Source organism: Rhineura floridana, chromosome 12 (assembly GCF_030035675.1).
Source record: "Rhineura floridana isolate rRhiFlo1 chromosome 12, rRhiFlo1.hap2, whole genome shotgun sequence".
NCBI lineage: Eukaryota > Metazoa > Chordata > Lepidosauria > Squamata > Rhineuridae > Rhineura > Rhineura floridana.
Window position 1 is genome coordinate 265,707 of NC_084491.1, and position 23,187 is coordinate 288,893.

Sequence of the window (23,187 nt, forward strand, 5' to 3'; positions counted from 1 at the left end):
AATTCCACGCCTGCTTTGTAAAATATCAGGAGCTGTAAAGAGATTAAACATCACAAGAAGCAGCTTCAGAGTCCCATTAAACTCCATTGTGGACGAGCCCTAAGCATTTAAGTTTCTTTTTTTTTTAATGGGAAACATTTGATTTTTGTAAACAGCCCTGTTAATTGTGGATTTCTAAAATAAGGTCCATACTTATTGTTCTGAGGAATGGCAAAGAATGTTTGGGAAGTGCCGTAGCTCAACTAATGCTTTCTATGAAGAGGGGCCCAGGTTCAATCCCCAACATCTCCAGGCAGGACTTGAAATGCCCCCCCTTGAGACCCTGGAAAGCCAATGTGAGGCATCTCCACTCTAGACCATCCCCAACTCTTTGAATCTTGGCGGGGTGGGGCGGGAGGGGGGGTAGTCCAAACCTTAACAGCTAAATCCACCATTGCATCTGACAAGGTGATGCCTTCACTGCCTGCCCTGTCCTCACAACTGTTCCTCACCTCAACCATCCACACTGGCCTGGAAGAAGTGGGTGTTTCTAGGATGGCTTGCTGATGTTCTTGGTTGACCCTTCTGTGGTGTCCTCTAGTCCCCAGTTCAGCTGTGACTCCGCCAGAGTCCCCCCAGTCAGACTCTCTGGGCTCCTCCACCTATTCCATCAACGGCCTTCTGGGGATCGGTTCCCCCACCAGTGACAACAAGAGAAAAATCAGTGACAGTAAGTGACATGGGACTGGGAGGCGTGGGAGTACTGAGAACGTTATTGTTATTATATATTACCCAGTTTCGTCAGGCTGTGATTCTAGGTTCAAAAGGGCTGTGGTTGAAGAGATTACTCTTACACATTCATTTATATGCCAGAAGGCTGAACATTGTAAGTTAACCTTAACTTGCATGGTGTAAAGCTTACACTGTAATTTGCTGGATCCCCCTGTTTTTAAAAACTGACCGCTTGGCAGCCCTCAGTTATTGGTATTATATGTGCTGATCATAGGGACAAGATACATGTTTAGGAGATCAGCAATTTCACATTTGAGTTCTTTAAGAACTCTCAGATGGTTACTTTCTGGACCCCTCATGGGAAGAAGAGGATTCACAGTGGTGACTGGTGATGATGGTTTTGTTGTTGGCATTGCCCTGGGATATGATCTTGCCTGAGTGAGTGATTGAGAGACAGAAACTGCCACTTGGATGCTCTTGCCATTCATTCTTGTGCCTCATGCTTCACCCCATTGGGGTGTCCCAAATATCCATTTCACTGAGTCGAGCCTTGGGACAGAGATTTATTTATTTTTAATGTATTTTATTTATAAGATGCCTCATAAAATCATCTCTCTAGGCATCATACAATAATAACACATTGTGATACAGAATTATATCTACTATAATATGTTTGTCATCATGCACAAGGATGTCATCACACAGCAATTTGCTTGGCTTCTGACAGGTGGTGCTGCAAACTACTGTGTGACGACAGACTTCTGAGAGGTGCTGGGTCAGCAGAGGAGACGGAGGCAGGAATGTGTAAATGGAGGGGGTGTTGGCTTTGGCAACCTGAAAAGAGAGGGGTGTTAGCTTTGGTGACGGGAGTTGGTGTGGGGTAGGCGGGGTTGGTGAGTGAAGCAAGCAGGGGCACAGACCCTAGTAATATAAATTCATGATGAGCTTAAGCATCCAACCAGCATAAAAGCCACATTCAAAATATTAGCAAAATAAAATACAATAATAAGCACAAAAGAATGTAGTTATTAAAATAATACTCATCTGTCCAGCTCCTGACAGAGATGGACTCTAGAGTGGGTGGGACTCTGATTGCACTTATTGTTCTGTTCCATGTGCCGAGACATTGGCCAGTATTAGCAGTCACTGGAGTCGAGTGCCTGGTGTTCCTTCACAAAGGTGACTTCCTGATGCCTTTGCCAAAGCTGACTTGCATTTATGGGTTCGTGACCAAAGCAGCTCCTCTTTCTGCACAGCACAGACTTACTGTTGTTTCTCTGTGCAGGAGTGGATTGTCCTGGTGGGTGTTTGTCTATGTGGTACTGAGGTAGAGTACCTGTAATGATCCAGATATTACTAGTATTAGCAATATGCACTCCCAGTGTTTATTAGAAAGCCCAGCTGTTTGTTGCTTGTGCAAAATACCTTCTCACCAGAGTTCCCAAAAGCAAAGTTTCCATGGTGTGCACTGTGTAGGAGGATAGACTGATGTAACCACACCCAAAGTTATGGGTTCCCAAGCTTACTGAAGATTTACTGTCAGTATCCTATTGTTTCTCTATGGTTGTGGAGGTAGAGGACCCATTGGGGTCTGCTGCTCTTTCAACTTAGAGGGTGTATTTTGCTGGCTTAATGTTACACCGTTGCTGGGATTGTGATCAAGGTTTGAGTGAGAATTCGATTCCAGCTAGATCCTGCTACTGACACCACCAGCTCTAGCCGGAGCACTGGTAGAGTTGTGCCACTACAATAGTGACGTTACACTGCGTTGGTGTAGATCCTGAAGCAGGCACATTATTCAGGATTTATCAGCACCAGTTTAGTCGGTAAGTATCTTTATAGATGGCCTAAAAATGGGTCCCAGAACTAAGTTTTATTTGCTGCAGAATGCCATTATCTTCAATAAGGCGTTGCGTCAAGGATGGTGGACAGCAAACCTTTGTTATCTTAGTAGAAAGCTCCCCTTGGGACTAAGCTGTATGAATAAGGGGGTCTGCAAATATTTATTCTGTGTCTCTATGATTGTATGATGGTTAATTAGGTGTTTTGCCTTCTAGTAGTCCAGGGGGGCATTGGAGGCAGCACTGTTGGTCTTTACTCTTCTCTCACAGCCTCTTTCCTGTTTTATCCACCCCCAATTCTATCTAAAACATTTTGTGGTGGTGCTGGTGGTGGTAGGGAGCCATGTGCAAACCAACATTTTGGACAATGGTGTGTTAGCAGGGTGCACAAGTCTTTCCCCTAACAAAAGATTGCTAAATTGGGCTCCTACTGGGAGGAAGGCTGAGAAATCTAATAAATAAATGGAAAAGGCACAGTAATTACAAGAGGCACATTTACAGAAGTTAGCATTGCTGAGCAACAGGACTGATGAATTCATAATGCTGATCAATGACTGTTTCCCAGGGACACTCTTGGCAGCACAAGGGAACATGCACCTGTCCCTTTACATCAAAGAGGGCTGAACAGAGAGAGGAAACAGTGTAGTACAAAGGCACATCTTGAGTCACACAACAGTGCTGCCATATAAAGTGATAGTGTGAAAATACAAGAGTATTTATTTTTTATTATTATTTTTTATTACATTTATATCCTGCCTTTCCACTAAGGAGCTCAAGCTGGTGTACAAACATGGTTCTCCTGCCTCCCCCATTTCAACCTCACAACAAACCTGTGAGGTAGGTTAGGCTAAGAGACAGTGACTCGGGAAGAGGTAGAATCACAGAATCATAGAGTTGGAAGGGTCCTCTAAGGCCATCGAGTCCAACCCCCTGTTCAATGCAGGAATCCAAATTAAAGCATCCCCAACAGGTGGCTGTCCAGCTGCCTCTTGAAGGTCTCCAGTGCTGGAGAGCCCACCACCTTCCTAAGTCATGGGTTCCATTGTCATACAGCATTAACAGTTACGAAGTTTTCCTTGATGTTCAGCTGAAATCTGGCTTCCTGCAACTTGAGCCCATTATTCCATGTCCTGCACTCTGGGACGATCGAGTAGAGATCCTGACCCTCCTCTGTGTGGCACCCTTTCATGTACTTGAACAGTGCTATAATATATCTCCTCAGTCTTCTCTTCAAAAGGCTAAACATGCCCAGGTGACATTTCCCACAGATTAAACCCTAGTAGGAAGGCTGGGATGAGGCTTGTCCTGGCTCAGTAGATCCTCTCTCTCTCTCTCTCTCTCTCTCTGATTAACTGAGGCTTCCTTCAGCAGGTGACCAAGAAAGCTTTCAGCTCAGCACAGACTCTCAAGGCAGCAACACCTCCAACAAACACCTACGTAGTGACACATATGGGCAGCACTTGCTGGAGAGCCCCTTTGAAAGACAGCACTTTCCAGAGGCCTATGCCTCCCCCAGCCATGCAAAGGGGGAACAGGTGTGTGCTGGTGATTCCCAAAACCTCCATGATTGCTTTGAAGGCTCAGGGTGAGTGGGTGGGATCAGGGAAAGACTGTAACTCAGTGGTGGGCATATGCTTTGTATGCAAAACTTCCAGGATCAATCCTTGGCATCTCCAGTGTAGAAGGACCACTGGCCTAATGCAGTCAGAGCTTGGAAAAGTTACTTTTCTGAACTACAACCCCCATCAGCCCAATCCAGTGACCATGCTGGCTGGGGCTGATGGGAGTTGTAGTTCAAAAAAGTAACTTTTCCAAGCTCTGAATGCAGTATAACGTAAGTCCCTATTTGGGGGTGGGGGGGATAGGGAGGAGCTAAGTTGAGGTATGGGTATGTTCACATTTTGAAGGATTCAGGGATGGTTGATATTGAAAGGGTCCAGGAATGAGCAGAGAATCTAGTGTGGGGTTGGAGAGAGGATGGAGATGGCCAGGAGACTGTGAGGGACTGTGCTTGGATGTAAGAGACTCCCCCTTCCTCAGGCAGGTATTTATGCATTGCCCCTGCTGAACAGTTCCATGGACAATGGCAAGACTCTGCTGACATCTTCCAACACATCGCTTAGCCGTAACCTGGCTGCCCACCAGACATACTCTGCTGTGACAGGTAAGAGCTGCCCCTTCAGGGACACCTAGACACCCCACATGCAGTAGTCTACTGGCAAATTCAGAAGTGCAGGGTCCCTTCATGATAGTGACAGCCATGCCCCCCTCTTTTATTTTGCTGCTAGGTTGAGAATAAGATCCTTGTTAACGCCTTCTCCCACAAAAACAGATATCCCTAGGAGCCAATAAGCATGAAAACGGAGAGTGTTAGCTACTAAGAGTGTTAGCTACTAAGTCTTCTCAGTAACTAACTCACCTCCTTTCACTCTGATTGGCTCCAATCAGCAGGAAAGGACAAGGAAGCATGTTAAGAGACTTCTCAGTGGCTAACACTCCCTTTCATGCTGATTGGTTCATAGGATGCTGGAGACATAGGGAACCTACTGGGACCCTGTTCCCAAAAAAGTAGGGGTCTAAGACCCCCTGAGTCCCTGGACGACTACACCCCTGCCCACACTCATGTGCACACACAGTGGAGGCTGGCTCACTAGGGCTACTGGGGCATAGCCCTCCTAAAGAGAACGTTAAGCAATTTCCCCAAAACATCTCAAAGTCACACACTCTCTCCTGACATTTTATACTTCTATAGGCTTGTCATCTCCTGTTCTCTGGCCAATCAGGTCTCTGCACCACTCAGCTAATCCACAGCCAGAAGTATAGCTATGACAAAGAGGTCCCTCCCATGTGTCTCTAAGCAAAAACCATGTGACTTGGGGTGGGGGGGTCTGGCTGTGTTCTAGCCCGTTGGGAAGGCTTCCACTCCATTGGTTGTTTGAAGGACTATACACCAGCCTCAGTAAAGAACTTAGTAGGACTGCCTTGAAGTCCAATCCGAGCGTGTTCAGAGCTTTTTCCTTGAAAGCCACACCCACAGAGCCTTAACTAGACGGCAGGACTGTGTCTGTTTCCTGTTAATCTGTTTGCTTATTTTTATATTATTTGCTTATTTTTTAATTTCACTGAACTCCCTATTTGTCTGAATAAGCAGCATTGGACACATTGTAATTACAATAAATGTACTTTGTAAAAATCTTTGCTGATACCATGTTTGTTTATTGGATGGGAAAGGGAGACTTAAAATTATTATTTTTAAAAATGTGTTTTCTAATCCTGCTGTAGTTCATCCTCATTGAAAGCTGATGGAATAAATAGGATAACTAATTATGCTGAGATGAGAGAAGGGGAGAATGGGCTTATTCAGAGGCATGATGGGATGTGTGTTTTTCTTTGGATCCTTTGAGTCTGGCTATGTGATGATGGAAATGGTGCTTGCAGCTTGATTTGACCTAGGATTATTTATTGTGAAAGAGTACTGATTGCTGCTGTCAGTTTGATGTGGGGAGACTTTAGTGCAGAACAATAATACTGTAGTGACTGTAAGATGCACTCTTTACACAAACCATTTTATTTAGAACAAAGTGGAACACATATTTAGGCATGAGAAAAGCCCACCAGAAAATTCTCTCTTCAGCTGCCTCAGGGCCTAGCTGTGAATCATCAGAGGCTGGTAAAACAGGTAAAAGAACTGCAGTGGCTATCAATATGCTACCTGCACAGGTTTAAGGTTCTTGTGTCATTAACAATATTGTTGCATACCACCCCAATCTAGAACATAAGAACATAAGAAGAGCCTGCTGGATCAGGCCAGTGGCCCATCTAGTCCAGCATCCTGTTCTCACAGTGGCCAACCAGGTGCCTCGGGGAAGCCCGCAAACAGGACCCGAGTGCAAGAACACTCTCCCCTCCTGAGGCTTCCGGCAACTGGTTTTCAGAAGCATGCTGCCTCTGACTAGGGTGACAGAGCACAGCCATCATGGCTAGTAGCCATTGATAGCCCTGTCCTCCATGAATTTGTCTAATCTTCTTTTAAAGCCATCCAAGCTGGTGGCCATTACTGCATCTTGTGGGAGCAAATTCCATAGTTTAACTATGCGCTGAGTAAAGAAGTACTTCCTTTTGTCTTTCCTGAATCTTCCAACATTCAGCTTCTTTGAATGTCCATGAGTTCTAGTATTATGAGAGAGGGAGAAAAACTTTTCTCTATCCACTTTCTCAATGCCATGCATAATTTTATACACTTCTATCATGTCTCCCCTGACCCGCCTTTTCTCTAAACTAAAAAGCCCCAAATGCTGCAACCTTTCCTCGTAAGGGAGTCGCTCCAACCCCTTGATCATTCTGGTTGCCCTCTTCTGAACCTTTTCCAACTCTATAATATCCTTTTTGAGATGAGGCAACCAGAACTGTACACAGTATTCCAAATGCGGCCGCACCATAGATTTATACAACGGCATTATGATATCGGCTGTTTTATTTTCAATACCTTTCCTAATTATCGCTAGCATGGAATTTGCCTTTTTCACAGCTGCTGCACACTGGGTCGACATTTTCATTGTGCTGTCCACTACAACCCCGAGGTCTCTCTCCTGGTCGGTCACCGCCAGTTCAGACCCCATGAGCGTATATGTGAAATTCAGATTTTTTGCTCCAATATGCATAATTTTGCACTTGTTTATATTGAATGGCATTTGCCATTTTTCCGCCCATTCGCTCAGTTTGGAGAGGTCTTTTTGGAGCTCTTTGCAATCCCTTTTTGTTTTAACAACCCTGAACAATTTAGTGTCAATTTAATCTCCGAGCGATGAGATTACCAGGGGTCCCTGCTCTTGCCCTGGGTTTGGTTTCCTTGGGAAGAAGGTCAGCGGAGACTGTGGTGTCTTTATGAAATATGGTTTATTTATTTACACACATTCCAACCTGAGTTTAGGATGGAGGGGTTCAAGGCATCAGCAGTCCAATATCCAGCTTTTCCATCAGGGTTACAGGAGGCATCCTAAAGCCATGGTGCAGAGAGCCAGTCTCTCTGCCTGCCTCCAGCTCCCAACTCAAAACACAAGCCTCTCCTAGGCCCCGGGCGAGGGGATGCTCTCCTGAAGAGTTTCAATGACAAAAGGATCTTCCTGGCCCATTCATCAGTTGCTGGGCACCTGATAGACCCATTAATAAACCTGGCCACTCTGTTAGCTTAACAAAAGAAACTCATCTGGGGAGTTTTGCTTGGCACCCTGGGCCCTCCAATATGGAGTCCCACAGGGCTCAGTACTATCCCCCATGCTTTTTAACATCTACATGAAGCCGCTGGGTGCGGTCATCAGGAGTTTTGGAGTGCGTTGCCACCGTATGATGATGACATGCAGCTCTACTTCTCCTGTTCATCTTTTTCAGGTGAGGCTGTCAAGGTGCTGAACCGATGCCTGGCTGCGGTAATGGACTGGATGAGAGCGAATAAATTGAGGCTCAATCCAGACAAGACTGAGATGCTGTTAGTAGGTGGTTCCCTTGACCAGATGGTGGATGTTCAACCTGTCCTGGATGGGGTTGCACTCCCCCTGAAGGAGCAGGTCCGTAGTTTGGGCGTTCTTTTAGAACCATCCTTGTCACTAGAGGCACAAGTAGCCTCGGTGGCACGGAGTGCTTTCTATCAACTTCGGTTGGTGGCCCAACTACGCCCCTATCTGGACAGGGAAAACCTTGCTTCAGTTGTCCATGCACTGGTAACCTCTAAATTGGACTACTGCAATGCACTCTACGTGGGGCTGCCTTTGAAGACGGTTCGGAAGCTACAGCTCGTGCAAAATGCAGCGGCCAGACTGTTAACAGGGACTCGGAGGTCCGAACATATAACACCAATTCTGGCCCGCTTGCACTGGCTGCCTATATGCTTCCGGGCTCGATTCAAGGTTCTGGTTTTAACTTATAAAGCCTTACACGGCCTGGGACCACAATACCTGATGGAACGCCTCTCCCGATATTAACCTACCCGTACGCTGCGATCAACATCAAAGGCCCTCCTACGGGGGCCTACTCAGAGAGAAGCCCGGAAGGTGACAACGAGAAAACGGGCTTTCTCAGTGGTGGCCCCCGAATTATGGAATTCTCTCCCTGTTGAGGTACGCCTGGCGCCAACATTGTTATCTTTTTGGCGCCAGGTAAAAACCTTCCTCTTCTCTCAGGCATTTTAACATTTTAATATTTAATATTTTTAACATTTTGATATTGATATCTTAATTTGTTTTTTTTATATAATAATTTTTTATTATTCAAATTTTTATAAAAGCAAATACAAATACAACAAAAACAATACAACAGAAAAAAAATAAAAGAAAAAGAAAAACTTGACTTCCGATTTGTTACAGATCAGCTATAAGTATATATCAAACCTGTCTCCTAGAACATACGAAATTCACTTTTTTCCAAAGTCTATCTTAATTAATCGTCAAATCCCATTATCATCATTTCATTTTTTTCTTTCAACAAAAAGTCCAAAAGAGGCTTCCATTCCTTAAGAAATGTATCTGTCGTTTTTTCTCTAATAAGACATGTCAATTTGTCCATCTCAACTAAGTCCATTAATTTCAATAGCCATTCTTCCATTGTTGGTATCGATTCCATTTTCCACTTTTGTGCATATAGTAATCTTGCTGCTGTGATCATATATAATATTATTCTTCCATATTTCTTTTCCTTTTGTTTATCCATAAAACCCAATAAAAAAAATTCTGGTTTTGACTGAATATTTATCTTTAAGATTTTTTGCATCATCCTACCTATCTGTGCCCAAAATAATTTTGCCTGTTTACACAACCACCGCATATGATAAAAAGATCCTTCTTGTTGTTTACATTTCCAACATACATTAGAAACATTACTATACATTTTTGACAACTTTTCTGGAGTCATATACCAATGATACATCATTTTATAAAAAATTCCTTTAAGATTATAGCATAATGTAAATTTCAAACCTTTTTTCCACATATTTTCCCATTGATCCATTTGTATATTATAACCAAAATTTTTTGCCCACTTAACCATACACTCTTTTACTTGTTCTTCTTCCATGTCCATTTTTAATAAAAATTTATACATTTTTGCAATTATGCATTCATCATTTGTACACAAACCTATTTCAAAATCAGATTTATTTATTTCAAACCCAATTTCTTAATTTGTTAACATCTTAATATTTCAATCAATTTAATACTTTTTTAACATTTAACATTTAGTATTGAGTTTTATAGTTGTTTATGTGTTTATTAGGTTTAGTTTTTAACTTGTTTATATATGTTTTAATTGTATATTGGATGTTTATCTGTTGTGAACCGCCCAGAGAGCTTCGGCTATGGGGTGGGATATAAAATTAATTAATTAATTAATTAATTATAATAATAATAATCGTCATCATCATCATCATCATCATCATCTGACCAGCAGAGTGAGTTTCTCACCCCAAGGCACAGGATTCCAAATTGGAGGCTCGAAGGGGACTCATAGAAATTATACATTTCAACCCCCAAACTTACAACAATATATTAGTAGCATTAATATTAGTCTTTCCCGCCCTTCACCAGCAGGTCCCAGGGTGGATTACAACAGTTTACAATTTAATATTAAAAACAATTAAAACAAATGCCAACCACAAAAAAGGGGTGGATGGGTCCTGAAATCATACATCTCAGGTGTACTGATTTAAATGGCAATGGACTGCCTTCAAGTCGATCCTGACTCATGGCGACCCTATGAATAGGGTTTTCATGGTAAGCGGTATTCAGAGGGGGTTTACCATTGCCTTCCTCTGAGGCTGAGAGGCAGTTACTGGCCCAAGGTCACCCAGTGAGCTTCATGGCTGTGGGGGGATTCAAACCCTAGTCTCCCAGGTTGTAGTCCAATACCTTAACCACTACACCACACTAGCCAAAGCTCTAAACAACTTGGGACCAGGCTATCTCTGGGAACACCTCCCATGGTATCATGATCATGATCATTATTTACCTGCCCTTTACCCAAAGGTCCCAAGGTGGGTAACACCAATTTTAAAATACAGCATTAAAAATGAAAAATAACCAGCATCATAAAATAGTGTGGGTCCTAAAAATATATGTCTCAGGTGTCAAATGTCAGGGTAAAGAGGTGCATCTTCAGCATTTGCCTCAAACTGTAAAATGAAGTTTATTTATTTATTATTTGATTTATATCCTGCCCTTCCTTTCAGCATTAGCCCAGGGTGGCAAACAAAAGCACCAAAAACTCTTTAAAACATCATAAAAACAGACTTTAAAATACATTCAGGGCTGGCACTAAAGGGCGGGCAGGTTGGCCCCTGGCTGAGGGCCACAGGGGCCCCTAACGGGCCCCTGGATAGGGTGGGGGAGGAGTAGCATTCCTCTTCCGCAATTTGTGGCAAGGCAGCTGCCGCAGATCGCAGGGAGGGAGCTTGCAAGCGTTCTCTGGCTCCACCTAGCTGTCTGCTGTCTTTTGCAGCTGCGCAGGCGGCATGCGCAGGGCTGCCATTAACCAAGATCACGGCCAAGGTTTCCCTAAGGTGCAGATGCCCCTGCTGCCTTCTTGGTTGATGGCAGGGATGCATGCGTGCTATGCGCATGCGTGCCATCAACCAAGATGGTGGTGGAGGCTTCAGCCCCTTAGGGAAACCTTGACCGCCATCAAGGTTAATGGCAGCTCAGCACACACAGCCACAAAAGACAGGAGACAGGTAGGTGTGGCCAGGCACCAAGGGCCCCAGCATGCCTGGCGCTGGCCCTGAATACATTAAAACAAAACATCTTTAAAAACATTTTTTAAAAGCTTCCAAGACATCTTTTTTTTAAAAAAGGTTAAAAACATATTGTTTTTTAAAAAGGTTTAAAAACATATTAAAAAGCAGTTCCACCACAGACGCAGACTGGGATAAGATCTCAACTTATAAGGCTTGTTGCAAGAGGAAGGTCTTCAATATGTGCCAAAAAGATAACAGAGATGTTTATATAATGTTTAATATTAAATAGTTAAGCTGCCAGACACACCCCTGTGGGAAGGGAGTTCCACAGATTAGGAGCCACCACACAGACTGCCCTCTTCTCAGCCACCCCCAATCCTCTGGGGTGGTGGAACTACCAAAAGGGCCCCCTCTGCTGATCTCAACACCCAAGAGGGTCTGTAGGGAAGGAGATGATCTTTCAGATATTTGGGACCTAAGTTGTTTAGGGCTTTAAACACTAGTGTGAGTACCTTAAATTGGGTCTGGAAATGAACCAGCAACCAATGCAGCTGTTTTAAAACAGGGGTTATATTCCTAAAGGAATCCCAGCCAGCAATCTGGCTGCCCAATTTTGGACCAGTTGAAGTTTCCGAGTCGTCTTCAAGGGCAGCCCCATGTAGAGCGCATTGCAATAATCCAGTCTGGAAGTTACCAGAGCTTGGAGTACTATGGCCAAGCCATATCTGTTCAAAGGGGCCGCAGCTGGTGGACCAGCCGGAGCTGGAAAGAGGCCACCTGAGTCTCCAGTGACAGTGTTAGATCCAGGAGTACTCCCAAGCTGCAGGCCTGCTCCTTCCAGGGGAGAGCAGCCCCATCCAGAACAGGCCTTCTCCCCACCTCCTGGACATGAGAACTCTGGACACGTAACACCTCTGTCTTTTCAGGAGTTAGTCTCAGTTTATTCACCCACATCCAGCTCATCACATTCTCCAAGCACTGGTCGAAAACTTCAACTGCATCTCCTTATTCTGATGGACCAGAGAGACTGAGTCAGGTGTCATCTCCTGATGACAATTCCCAGTGGCTTCATATAGACTTCATATGGCTTCATGTAACAACATAGCATGGGGGACAAGATGGAACCCTGTGGAACCCCACAGGGCAGCTCCCATGGTGCCAAACAGTAGCTTCCCATAACTATTTTTTGGAAGCAGCCCTGGAGGTATGAGTGGAACAACTGAAGCACAGTGCTCTCAACCCCCACCTCCCTGAGACATACCCAAAGGATACCATGGCCAATAGTATCAAGAGATCAAGGAGAATGAGCAAAGTTGCACTCCCCCTATCTGTCTCCTGACAGATGTCATCAACTACGGCGATCAAAGCCGTTTCCGTGCCATAGTCAGGCCTGAAGACAGACTGGAACTGATCCAAGTAATCATTTTCCTCCAAGCACACTTGAAGCTGGACTGCCACCACCTTCTTGAGCATCTTGCCCAAAAGGGGGATATTTGCCACTGGAGGATAATTGTTCAACACTTCTGGATTCAGGGAGGTCCTCTTGAGGGGACGCAGTGCTGCCTCCTTCAGGGCAGATGGGACCTCCCCTTCCTTCAGTAAAGCATTAATCACTCCCTGGACCTACCCAGTCAACCCCCTATGGCTGGCTTTAAGAAGCCAAGATGAGCAAGGCTCACCAAACAGCTTGTCCACATTTTCAGGCCGCAATAATTGAAACTTGATCCAGTGCAGATGGAACAAACAGTGCTCTGGATGCTTCCATTAGGGTTGTTCTACCTGTGGCATTAAACACTCTCAACTCTGTCCGAATCTGAGCAATTTTGTCCCTGTAGTGCCTTGCAAAGTTGTTACATCCTGCCCAGTTAATCACTGAGTTCAACTATTGAAGCCCTCCTGATTGTGCTATTGCCTGAATATATATTTGCACAAATGTCTATCTTGCAAAAGACAGCTAAAGAATAAAAAACCAAAGAGTGGATTCAGGTTGATGAATGAAGATCAAAGTCTGCAAATGTAACATAATCTATAATCTGTTTAAATGTCTTCAAAAGGCTTAGCTATGTTCCAGTATCTCAGGGCATAGTCCCATACTATTGATCTACTAGCTGAATGGCATCTTGCTATTCCACGTGTGGTTAGCAGGAAAAGAGTGGACTCACAGCATGTTCTCATGACTGGGCTCTCTCCCCCGCGTGGTGGGTGGCTGCATGGACGGTGGATCATACTCTTTCTTTCCCCCATGGGACTTAACATGTCAGGAGTCCAACCTAAGGACCTCCAGGCCTGTCTACCTGGCCCTTGGAACCTTTCCCAGGCCACACCCCTCGCAGGCTCTGCTTTGCACCCTGAGTGTGCCTCTTTGGTGCGGATGTTCCCTGGACTCTGATCCTGCTTGTTATTTGTCTGGAGGGAGTCTCGAGAGGGGGCGGGTTGAGCGTGTGCACAAATGAGCCTACTGCACAAAGGTAACATAATTTGCTGCTCTGCCCACCACTGGCATGTGGCCCCTGAAAGGCTTCCCTGAAGGGAATGTGGCCCTGGAGCTGAAAAAGTTTCCCCATCCCTGCTGTAAAGCAAAGAAGGGTTAGCAATAGTTCCTTTCAGTAGAGTTTCCCCTTCTGGGCCCAACTAGAGATGTGTTGAAATATGCAGCCTGTAGCTACTTATCTTGTTTTTCTTAACTAATTGCGGAGGAGCCTGATTTCCACTGTGAAGGCAGAGTGTGGGAAGGGGAGTCCTCTTGCTTCTATCCCCACCAAGCCTGAAATGGAGATTAGGTTCCCTGTGGGCCTAGGAGCTTTAGGAAAAAAGTACCAGTGAGGATTTATTTACTAAGGCTCCTAATCCTGTTGAGGGTGATGGCAGTCTCCATTTCAATCTCTGGGGGGTGGCTGGGTGAAGAGATGCCTTGCTTTTCTGCATGCTGGAGTCGGGTTCCTTTCCTCTGTAATTAGAGGGGGAGGGGGAGAGATAGCTACCTGCTTTGTATTTGAACCCACATCTAGTTTGGCCCTGAGAGTGCGCACCATAAAGCCAAAGAGATACAGCTCCATGCTGTGTGTCTTACATCTGACTGGGATTTATATACTAGCAGTGGTGGCCAATTCTAATCTGAAAAGGGAAGAAAAAACCTCCTGTGGTTATCTCTAGAGCTTTGCAGATGCTTAGGTCCACTGCTGTTGTGAGTCCACACCCACTCCCTCCTCCTCCCTTTGTTCATGTCATTTCCTGCTAGCTCCCATTCTGCAAGCCTGCTGCAAATGGTGCTTTTTTCCCTTTCCCCTCTAACTTGTGCAAAAAAGCATAACACTGTTCAAACAAATATTTGTATTTCTGCTGGATTCTGAAAATACAAATAATTGCACTTGAGGATTTTCTCTCTTTTTTAATGAAACTTACTGTGGAACAAACGTAACATGCTTGGTTGCCAAGGTAACCAGAGGAAGTGGTAGTTTGACCTTAAGAGGGTGTGGTCATTAGGAAGCTGCATGATTGGCACTTTCCCTTCAGCGGGTACAGAAAACAGCAGATTGGAAGGTAGGAAAGTGAACCTTTAAACTTTGTCACGATGGGAAAAGCTTCGTCTTTAAAACGGAGTTCAGCTCCTGTGTGGATGAGCCCGCAGTTAAAGGCATGGAAGAGAGCAGGGAGAACAGGAAGTGAGAGGGCAGAGCCAGAGTTATTGGGGTGTGGCCTGATGGATTCGTTTTCAGTTTCGCGATGCTCCTGAAAGGAAGAAGCTTCAAGTCCTTGCCTCTGGTCGCTTGTAATTCCTACAACGTAACACCCCCCTTATGTTTTTGTGCCCCCTCAGAACACTGAGGCTAGCTACAGGCCTGTGTGGTGATATATGGAGGGGTGGAGGTGGGAAAGTGGTGATGATGCCTGGTGCAGAATAAGGCTCTAGAGCATTATGGTAGGCTGGCAGGAAATGGAAATAATAATAACAATAATAAGTTGGCTCCCATTGTTTCCTCTTGAGGTCTGAGGTGAGGCTGGGCAACCTGTGGATGATGCAAGTAGTCCAGTAGCTCTGGAAGGGAAGTCAATGGGACTGGGCATGGATTGGGATGAGGAAATCAGGGTTCCGAATGTTGGTGGTGGACTTTATATGAAAGGTTATTTAAGCCCAGCAGTGTAGTGGCAAATTAAGAAATACATAGTCCCACTGCGCACCCAAACAGTCCTGCCACTTTCCCCACTTTCCCTCGTCTACCTTGCCCTCAGTGTCATCTCCAAGTCCACACTCCACCACAACAGACGTCTCTTGGAGCCAATCAGCATGAAAGCATGTGGGTTCGCTACTGAGAAGAGTCTTCTCAATGGCTGACTCATCTCCTTTCATTCTAGTCTTGACTGGTTCCAGTCATCACAAAAGGACAAGAACTCTTCTCAGTGGCTAACATGTTCTCCTTTCATCATGATTGGCTCATACATAAGGACCTAGCTGAGACCCTGCTCCCAAAAAAGTAAGGGGTCTATGACCCCCACAACCCTGGAAGACTGCACCCATTTAAGCCAAAGCAATTTCAATTAAAATAAAACTTCTTAGTTATCTCCAACATATTTAAAGGCCCCTTATAATGGCTTACTTGGCTTGTTTCTAAATCCAGCACTGCTTACCTAAGATAATAAATAAGAGACATTCCTAAATTCAGGCTTACGATCCAAAAAACACGAAACAGAAGGGAAAATGAGGAGGAGGGAGGAGAAAACAGCAGACATCAGTGCTTAAACTTATAAAAGTTTTAGAAGGACCAGCTGGTATGGAAACAGTTCGGGGCGAGAGGAAGCCAGTGTCTCAGCCGGCTGATGCAGTAGGCGCTGCTGCCACAACTTCCTCTCTGCTGCAGCCAAATGAACAGTTGAGGGGGTAGAGGAACCAAACAGGGTTGGAATCCTGGCAGAACCCAATTTCATGTGAAGCAGCATCAGAGGAGAGAGAATGGAAATGCTACCTGTAATGATTGGGATGATTCCCACAGTAAAAGAAAGACAATGCCCCATGGAATCTCAAAGGTGTTTTTTCTCATGCAGAAACATGACCCATGGGGGGGGGGAATCAATTGGGGTCCATCCCATGCACAATCAGAGTTCAGTCAATTAATTAATAGGTTCTTAACTGTATTATACATAATGTACTTTTTTGGGTGGGCTGCGGCCATCTCTTCAAGCTCAGGTTTGAAGCTCTTTCTGTCAAGAAATATGTTTTAGAATTACTGCCCGCGCTGCAACAATTGGGAAAAAAAAGCCTTATATTGGCATGGGGGAGCCTTTTTGATGGTGATGGTGTTGTCAGAACACATGGAAAAGGGAGAGTTAACCCTTCCCATTGCAGCCACAACCTCCCGGAAAACCTCCTTTGCTGCAATTCGACTTGGGGAAAAACCTTCTCTTGCCTCCAACGGAAGGGTTTTTGCAGGCCAGATAGGAAGGCCTCTAGGCTTGCATACAGCCTAAGGCAGTGGTTCCCAACCTGGGGGCTGGGACCCCCAGGAGGGCCACGAAGTAATCCAGAGGGGGCCGTGAACAGTAAAGAAATGAATTATTTATTAATTTTTTTAAAAAGTCTTCACTCCTTCTACACTGTCTGCTTCCCACTGCCGCTGCAAATGACACCTCCCCCTTGCTCCAAACAAGAGGGGAGGCCTTTTGCTGAAGCGCCAGAGCTTCTTTCAGGCACACTAAGGGCAGGCATCTGCCTATAAAATACATGGCAGATGCCAAAGGAGGCTGAGGGTGGAGCTATCAGGAAGAAGAGGGGATTACTATCACTGATTCCTGTCTCCTTGCACTGCCGCTACTGACAACGCCCTTACTTAGAATGAGAGGGAGGGCTTTTTGTGAAGCAAAAAGAAGCAAGCCTGCAAAGAAAGGCTGCTTTCCCCCTTCCTTCCTGGCAGCCAGCCTGCCTCCCTGGGGGGAGGGGGTCACAAAAAATTTTCAGCTTATAAAGAGGGTCCCATGCTCATAGTTGGGAACCACTGGCCTAAGGAACCATGGCTCCCAACCCCGGACCTAGAGCCTGAGTTGTGAGGGATATGTACAAGTTGCCCCCTACTCTCTTTTTAATAACACATTTTATTGAATATCACACGCACACACGGGGCTGTGTCCCTGCTCATTCCACTTGCCAACCTCACCACCACTCCCACCCCATTAACCCCCTAGAACTTCCCCTTCCTACACCATGTCACTACTCAGCTCCCTTTTCACCTTCCCAACCCCATTTCTGAAGCCACGTCTCTTCTGCAGACCTGCTTTGCACCCCTGATCCACCTTAACCTCCATGTCCATGCTGCCTCCTCCTCCTCCTCCTCCTTTTGTACAACTCCTCCCCTGCACAATTGAGTAAAGTGAGGAGGAACACTGAATGGGTCAATTGACAGTGCTGAAAAATGGCAAAGGTTTGAGTACAGTGAGAAGGGAGTTGAGAAAGGCTGTGTTGTGTTAGCTTCTGTGTTGGACCCATCTCTGCTATTTCTCCTTGTTGAAACTTTGAAGAAAATGTCCCTCCCTTCCCACTCTGTTCCAGCCTGTCTCCCTGGTTCAAACCATCCTCTCCCCCCCATCAGTGCCCCTCCCTTCTGGCTCCGTGCCACGACCACTGCCTGCTCTTTTCCTTCTCCACCCCACCCTGACTTCATGCCAATCCCAGGACTGTGATGAGGCACTATAAATCCTCCAGTGGGGGCTGGCGTTTTCATTATATGCATGATATATGCATACTGTGCACACACTAAAGAAACGAGACAAACATGCAAATAATAATAATTTGAGCAAATATAAATTATAAAGAACAGATAAACCCAAAACATATTACAGAGGAATCGTCAATACTAGGACCATTACATTTAATTTTCTTTCCCTGTTCATAAAAGCCGCCTGCACACACTCAGCCTTATTCAATGCTTTGATGATAATAATAATAATAATAATAATAATAATATTTAATTTGTGTGTCGCCTATCTGGCAGATAGCCACTCTAGGCGATGTACATTAAAATGGGATAAAATACAATAGTATCAAATGCAGTCACATTAATTTATTTATTTATTTATTTAATTTAATTTATATACCGCCCTAAGCCCGGAGGCTCTCTGGGCGGTGTACAAAAAGATAAAAACCAGCACAATATATAAATACAATAAATATAATAAATCAAGAAACAAAACAAACAAACAACAAAAGAACCAAACAACGTCCAAAATACAGAAATGCTGTTAAAATACACTTTAAAATGCCTGGGAGTATAAAAAGGTTTTCATCTCAATAAATAAAATACTGGACAGTCATCAGTACATTTATAAAAACATTTACATATACAGCATATAATAGATGACAAAATCATGGAGATTAGCCCATCCCAAAGATCTCAAAGGCCTGTTGAAATAGCCACGTCTTCAGGGCCTTGCGGAATACATCCAGGGAAGGGGCATGTCAGAGATCAAACGGGAGGGAGTTCCAGAGAGTGGGGGCCACCACAGAAAAAGCCCTCTCCCTAGTACCCACCAACCTAGCTGTTTTGGTTGGTGGGATTGAGAGAAGGCCTTGCGTGGCTGATCTGGTCGGGCGGCATAACTGGTGGCGGTGGAGGCACTCTTTCAGGTAAACTGGGCCGAAACCATACAGGGTTTTAAAGGCTAATACCAACACTTTGAATCGGGCCCGGAAAACAACCGGCAGCCAGTGTAGATCAAATAACACCAGCGTAATGTGATCACGGCGGTGACTGTTGGTAAGTAAGCGCGCCGCTACATTCTGTATAAGTTGCAATTTCTGGGTCGTTTTCAAGGGTAACCCCACGTAGAGCGCATTACAGTAGTCCAATCGAGAGGTGACCAGGGCATGTATTACGAGTGGGAGCTGTTGAACAGGGAGGTAGGGTTGTAGCCTACGTATAAGGTGTAACTGATACCAAGCTGCCCGGCTCACGGCCGAAATCTGAGCCTCCATGGACAGCTTGGAATCAAGAATGACCCCAAGGCTATGGACCTGGTCCTGTAGGGGCAGCCTCATCCCGCCAAACACCAGGTTAACATCTCCCAACCTTCCCTTGTCTCCCACAAGTAGTACCTCGGTCTTGTCAGGGTTCAGCTTCAGCCTGTTCCTGCCCATCCATCCACTCACGGATTCCAGGCACTTGGATACGGTCTCCACAGCCCTCTCCGGTGAAGATTTGAATGAGAGATAGAGCTGTGTCATCCGCATATTGGTGGCACTGCAGCCCAAATCTCCTGATGATCGCTCCCAGCGGCTTTACATAGATGTTAAATAGCATGGGAGAGAGGATAGAACCCTGTGGCACACCACAATTGAGAGGCCAAGGGTCTGAAACCTCATCACCCAATGCTACCTGTTGACGCCTATCGGAGAGAAAGGAATGGAACCACCATAATGTTGACCCCTGGGCTATACTACCTCTGGTTATTTTCCATCAAGTCTGAAAGCCTGGAGCAAGGAAGAGTTTTATGTTATGTCTTTGTAGGAACTTGCTGGCTGCCAAGGTCAACTGGTTCCTAGGCAACGTGAGATAAGTGCTGGAGCCAGAGCAGACAGTTTCTCTGTGTTTTTTTCTGTGGGGGTTTTTGTTCTTGAAGGAGAAGCAGCTTTCTGTGTGAGCTCTTGCTATGTGGGGAAACGAAACTGCTTAATGCCTTAATGTCCTGAGTAAATGGACTCTTAACACTATGTCGTGTTCTTGGATTTCTTGACCAATTATACTCTAATGTAACAGCGCTTACAACGCAAATACCGCACACATTAACAGGGTTATGGGCCCAGATCCAGCGCACGTTACAGAGTGAGTAAGTGGTCTGAGCTGCAGACTGAGTTCCAGAGAGCAGCGTGATTGATTGTGCCAGACAGAGGTGAGCGAAGACGGCTGTAAACATGTCTGGAGGCATGCCAGTGGAGAGACTTAATGAAAATAATTATGCCAGCTGGAAGATGAGAATGCGGGCTTTCCTAATAAAAGAGGATTTATTTGATGTTATTGAAGGGACCCCACCGGTACCACCAACAGCGGCCTGGAAGCGCAAAGATGAGAAGGCGCAGGCTTTTATTACCTTGGCTCTATCCGACTCTCAACTACTGCACGTGAGAGATGAACCCACAGCCAGACGTATGTGGGACGTGTTGCAGGCTCTTCATGTGCAACAGACAGCGGGATCCAAGCTGTGTCTGGCAAGGAAGCTGTACCAGATGCGTTTCACGGATGAGTGCACCATGAGTGAGCATCTTACTGAATTTAGGCGCCTATTTGCTGAATTAGAAGACCGAGGCGTGGAACACAGTATCCTTCAGAAAACGTATATTATTCTGGCTTCACTCGATGGAAGTTGGAATAATTTTGTCATGGCTATGGAAGCAATGCCAGATGGCAGACTAAATGTGGGTTTTATTGAGGAAAAGTTGACCCAGGAGTGGCAGCGGAGACAGGAGGCAAAAAAAGCCGAGCCGAAGGAAGCTGTCAGAAGCAAGCAGGCAAACTACCAGGAGCAGCAACGGCTGAAAACTTGTTATTTTTGCGGAGCGCGTGGACATATTCAAAGAGACTGTGCAGTCAAGCAAAGAAGCAGGGACGGAGGCTGGAAACAGGGCAGTGTGAACTTTGTCAGCGCAGAAAAGCCTCATTTAATGGAGACAGATTGGATTTGTGACAGTGGAGCGTCCCATACACTCGTTAAGGACCCTAGTTTATTTCACACGGCAAGAGAGGTGCAGGACTCTGTTCTTTTAGCTGATGGAACAAGACGAATTGTCAAGGCGCGAGGAACGTTGAAACTGAGTAAGATTGGCATAATTTCTGATGTATTGTATGTCCCTGAATTGTCTAATAATATTTTGTCAGTCCGAAAATTAACCAGCATTGGGCTTTCAGTGATGTTTGAAAGAGACAAATGTTTTGTGAAAAGAGGGGGTGAAATTTGCATGCAAGGGAGCCTGAAAGATGCACAGTTCATAATAAAGAGCACTCAAGCAGGGTGTGCTGTGTTAAATGCTGAAGCACAGACACATAAAGGCTGTGTGCATGATTGGCACAAAAGGCTGGAGCATGCAAATTATGAGAAAATTAAGCGAACCCCGAGTTTGAGTGAAAACATGAAACTGAAAGAGTGTGGGCAGATAATGGATTGTGATGCCTGCCATAAAGCAAAAGATACTATTGCACCCATAAACCGGGAGGTGAAAAGCTCGACAACCACTCCTTACCAGCTAATCCATGTTGATTTATCAGGGCCAATAAACAGTTCACGAGGAAGTGCAAGATACTTTATGGTGGTGGTAGATGACTTTTCGAGATACACTCATGTTTATTTACTCAAGAGGAAAGATGAAGCAGAGCAGAAGCTGAGACTGTTCATTAAGAGAATCCAAACACAACATAATGTCACAGTGAGAGCGATACGATCAGACCAAGGGGGGGAGTTTATAAGCAAATCATTACATGCATACCTTGAAAGTGAAGGTATAGAACAACATTTCACAGCTCCATTTTCGCCGTACAGTAATGGGATAGCGGAGAGAAAAAACAGAGGGCTTCAGGAAGCTTTGAGAGCCATGTTGGGGGACTCCAGTTTAGCACACTTTTTGGGGGGAGAATGTATTTTGTATGCGAATTATATACACAACAGGGTGTTACATAGTGCACTTGGGATGTCACCATATGAAAAACTCACTGGGAGAAAGCTGAGGGTGCAGCACATTGAGAGATTTGGAGTCCATTGCTGGGTCCACATTCCACAGGGAAAAAGACGTGGCAAACTGGCACCTAGAGCACAGGAAGGGTTTGTGCTGGGTTTCCAGAATGCATATTACAGAGTGTGGGTGCCACAAACACAGCAAGTTGTTCTGAGCAGAAGCATTAGAGTCTCAGACAAGCCTTGGGATCATAAACAAACAGTAATACTTGATGGGTCAGATGAAACTCCAACACCAGTACCGACACCTACACAAGGGGTGAAAGTCGAAGGAACAGATATTCCACTGAAGGATGCATTAAATGAACTGATTTGGGGCAAACGTAAAACAAAGAAACGTAAGGCTGACGATATGATGTATTCTGAGCAAGTTGTTCCAAGTACAAGTGCTTCAGGAGGGGGTGCAACAGGAGCTGAAGCTCCAAATCTTTTAAGACGCTCTGAGAGAGCTAACATTGGGAAACCTCCTGACAGATTTACTGTAGGTTTAGTCAGCAGCCCAGGTATGCACAAAGTCGTGGAGATGGATGCAGACACGTTATATCTGACTTGTGTACAACCAAAGTTTGATTAAACTTGGAAACTGTAATGTATGATGCAATGTACTGAAATGTATTACTGGATGCCTATGTATATGTATTGTATTGTAGAAATGTACTGTTGAAATGTACTTGTATTGTGCAGACTTGATGAAAAAGGTGGGAACTGTTGACCCCTGGGCTATACTACCTCTGGTTATTTTCCATCAAGTCTGAAAGCCTGGAGCAAGGAAGAGTTTTATGTTATGTCTTTGTAGGAACTTGCTGGCTGCCAAGGTCAACTGGTTCCTAGGCAACGTGAGATAAGTGCTGGAGCCAGAGCAGACAGTTTGTGTTTTTTTCTGTGGGGGGTTTTGTTCTTGAAGGTGAAGCAGCTTTCTGTGTGAGCTCTTGCTATGTGGGAAAACGAAACTGCTTAATGCCTTAATGTCCTGAGTAAATGGACTCTTAACACTATGTCGTGTTCTTGGATTTCTTGACCAATTATACTCTAATGTAACAGCACTTACAACGCAAATATCGCACACATCAACACATAAAACCGTGCCTCCCAATCCCAAACTCTCCAGGTGATCTAAAAGGATACCGTGGTTGACGGTATCAAAAGCCGCTGAGAGATCTAGGAGGACAAGGAAGGTGAATTCTCCCCTATCCAATGCCCTCCTCATAT

General features: G+C 45.1%; 1 protein-coding gene across 1 annotated transcript in view; it reads left to right on the forward strand.

The window, feature by feature from the left end:
- Positions 1-23,187, forward strand: part of LOC133368735 (paired box protein Pax-8-like) — a 75,761-nt gene that overhangs the window by 25,125 nt on the left and 27,449 nt on the right. Inside the window, exons 6-8 of the mRNA XM_061593350.1 lie at positions 581-709; positions 3,921-4,087; positions 4,593-4,716. Of these exons, the coding sequence (XP_061449334.1) occupies positions 581-709; positions 3,921-4,087; positions 4,593-4,716 (420 nt within the window). The remainder of the gene's footprint in view (positions 1-580; positions 710-3,920; positions 4,088-4,592; positions 4,717-23,187) is intronic.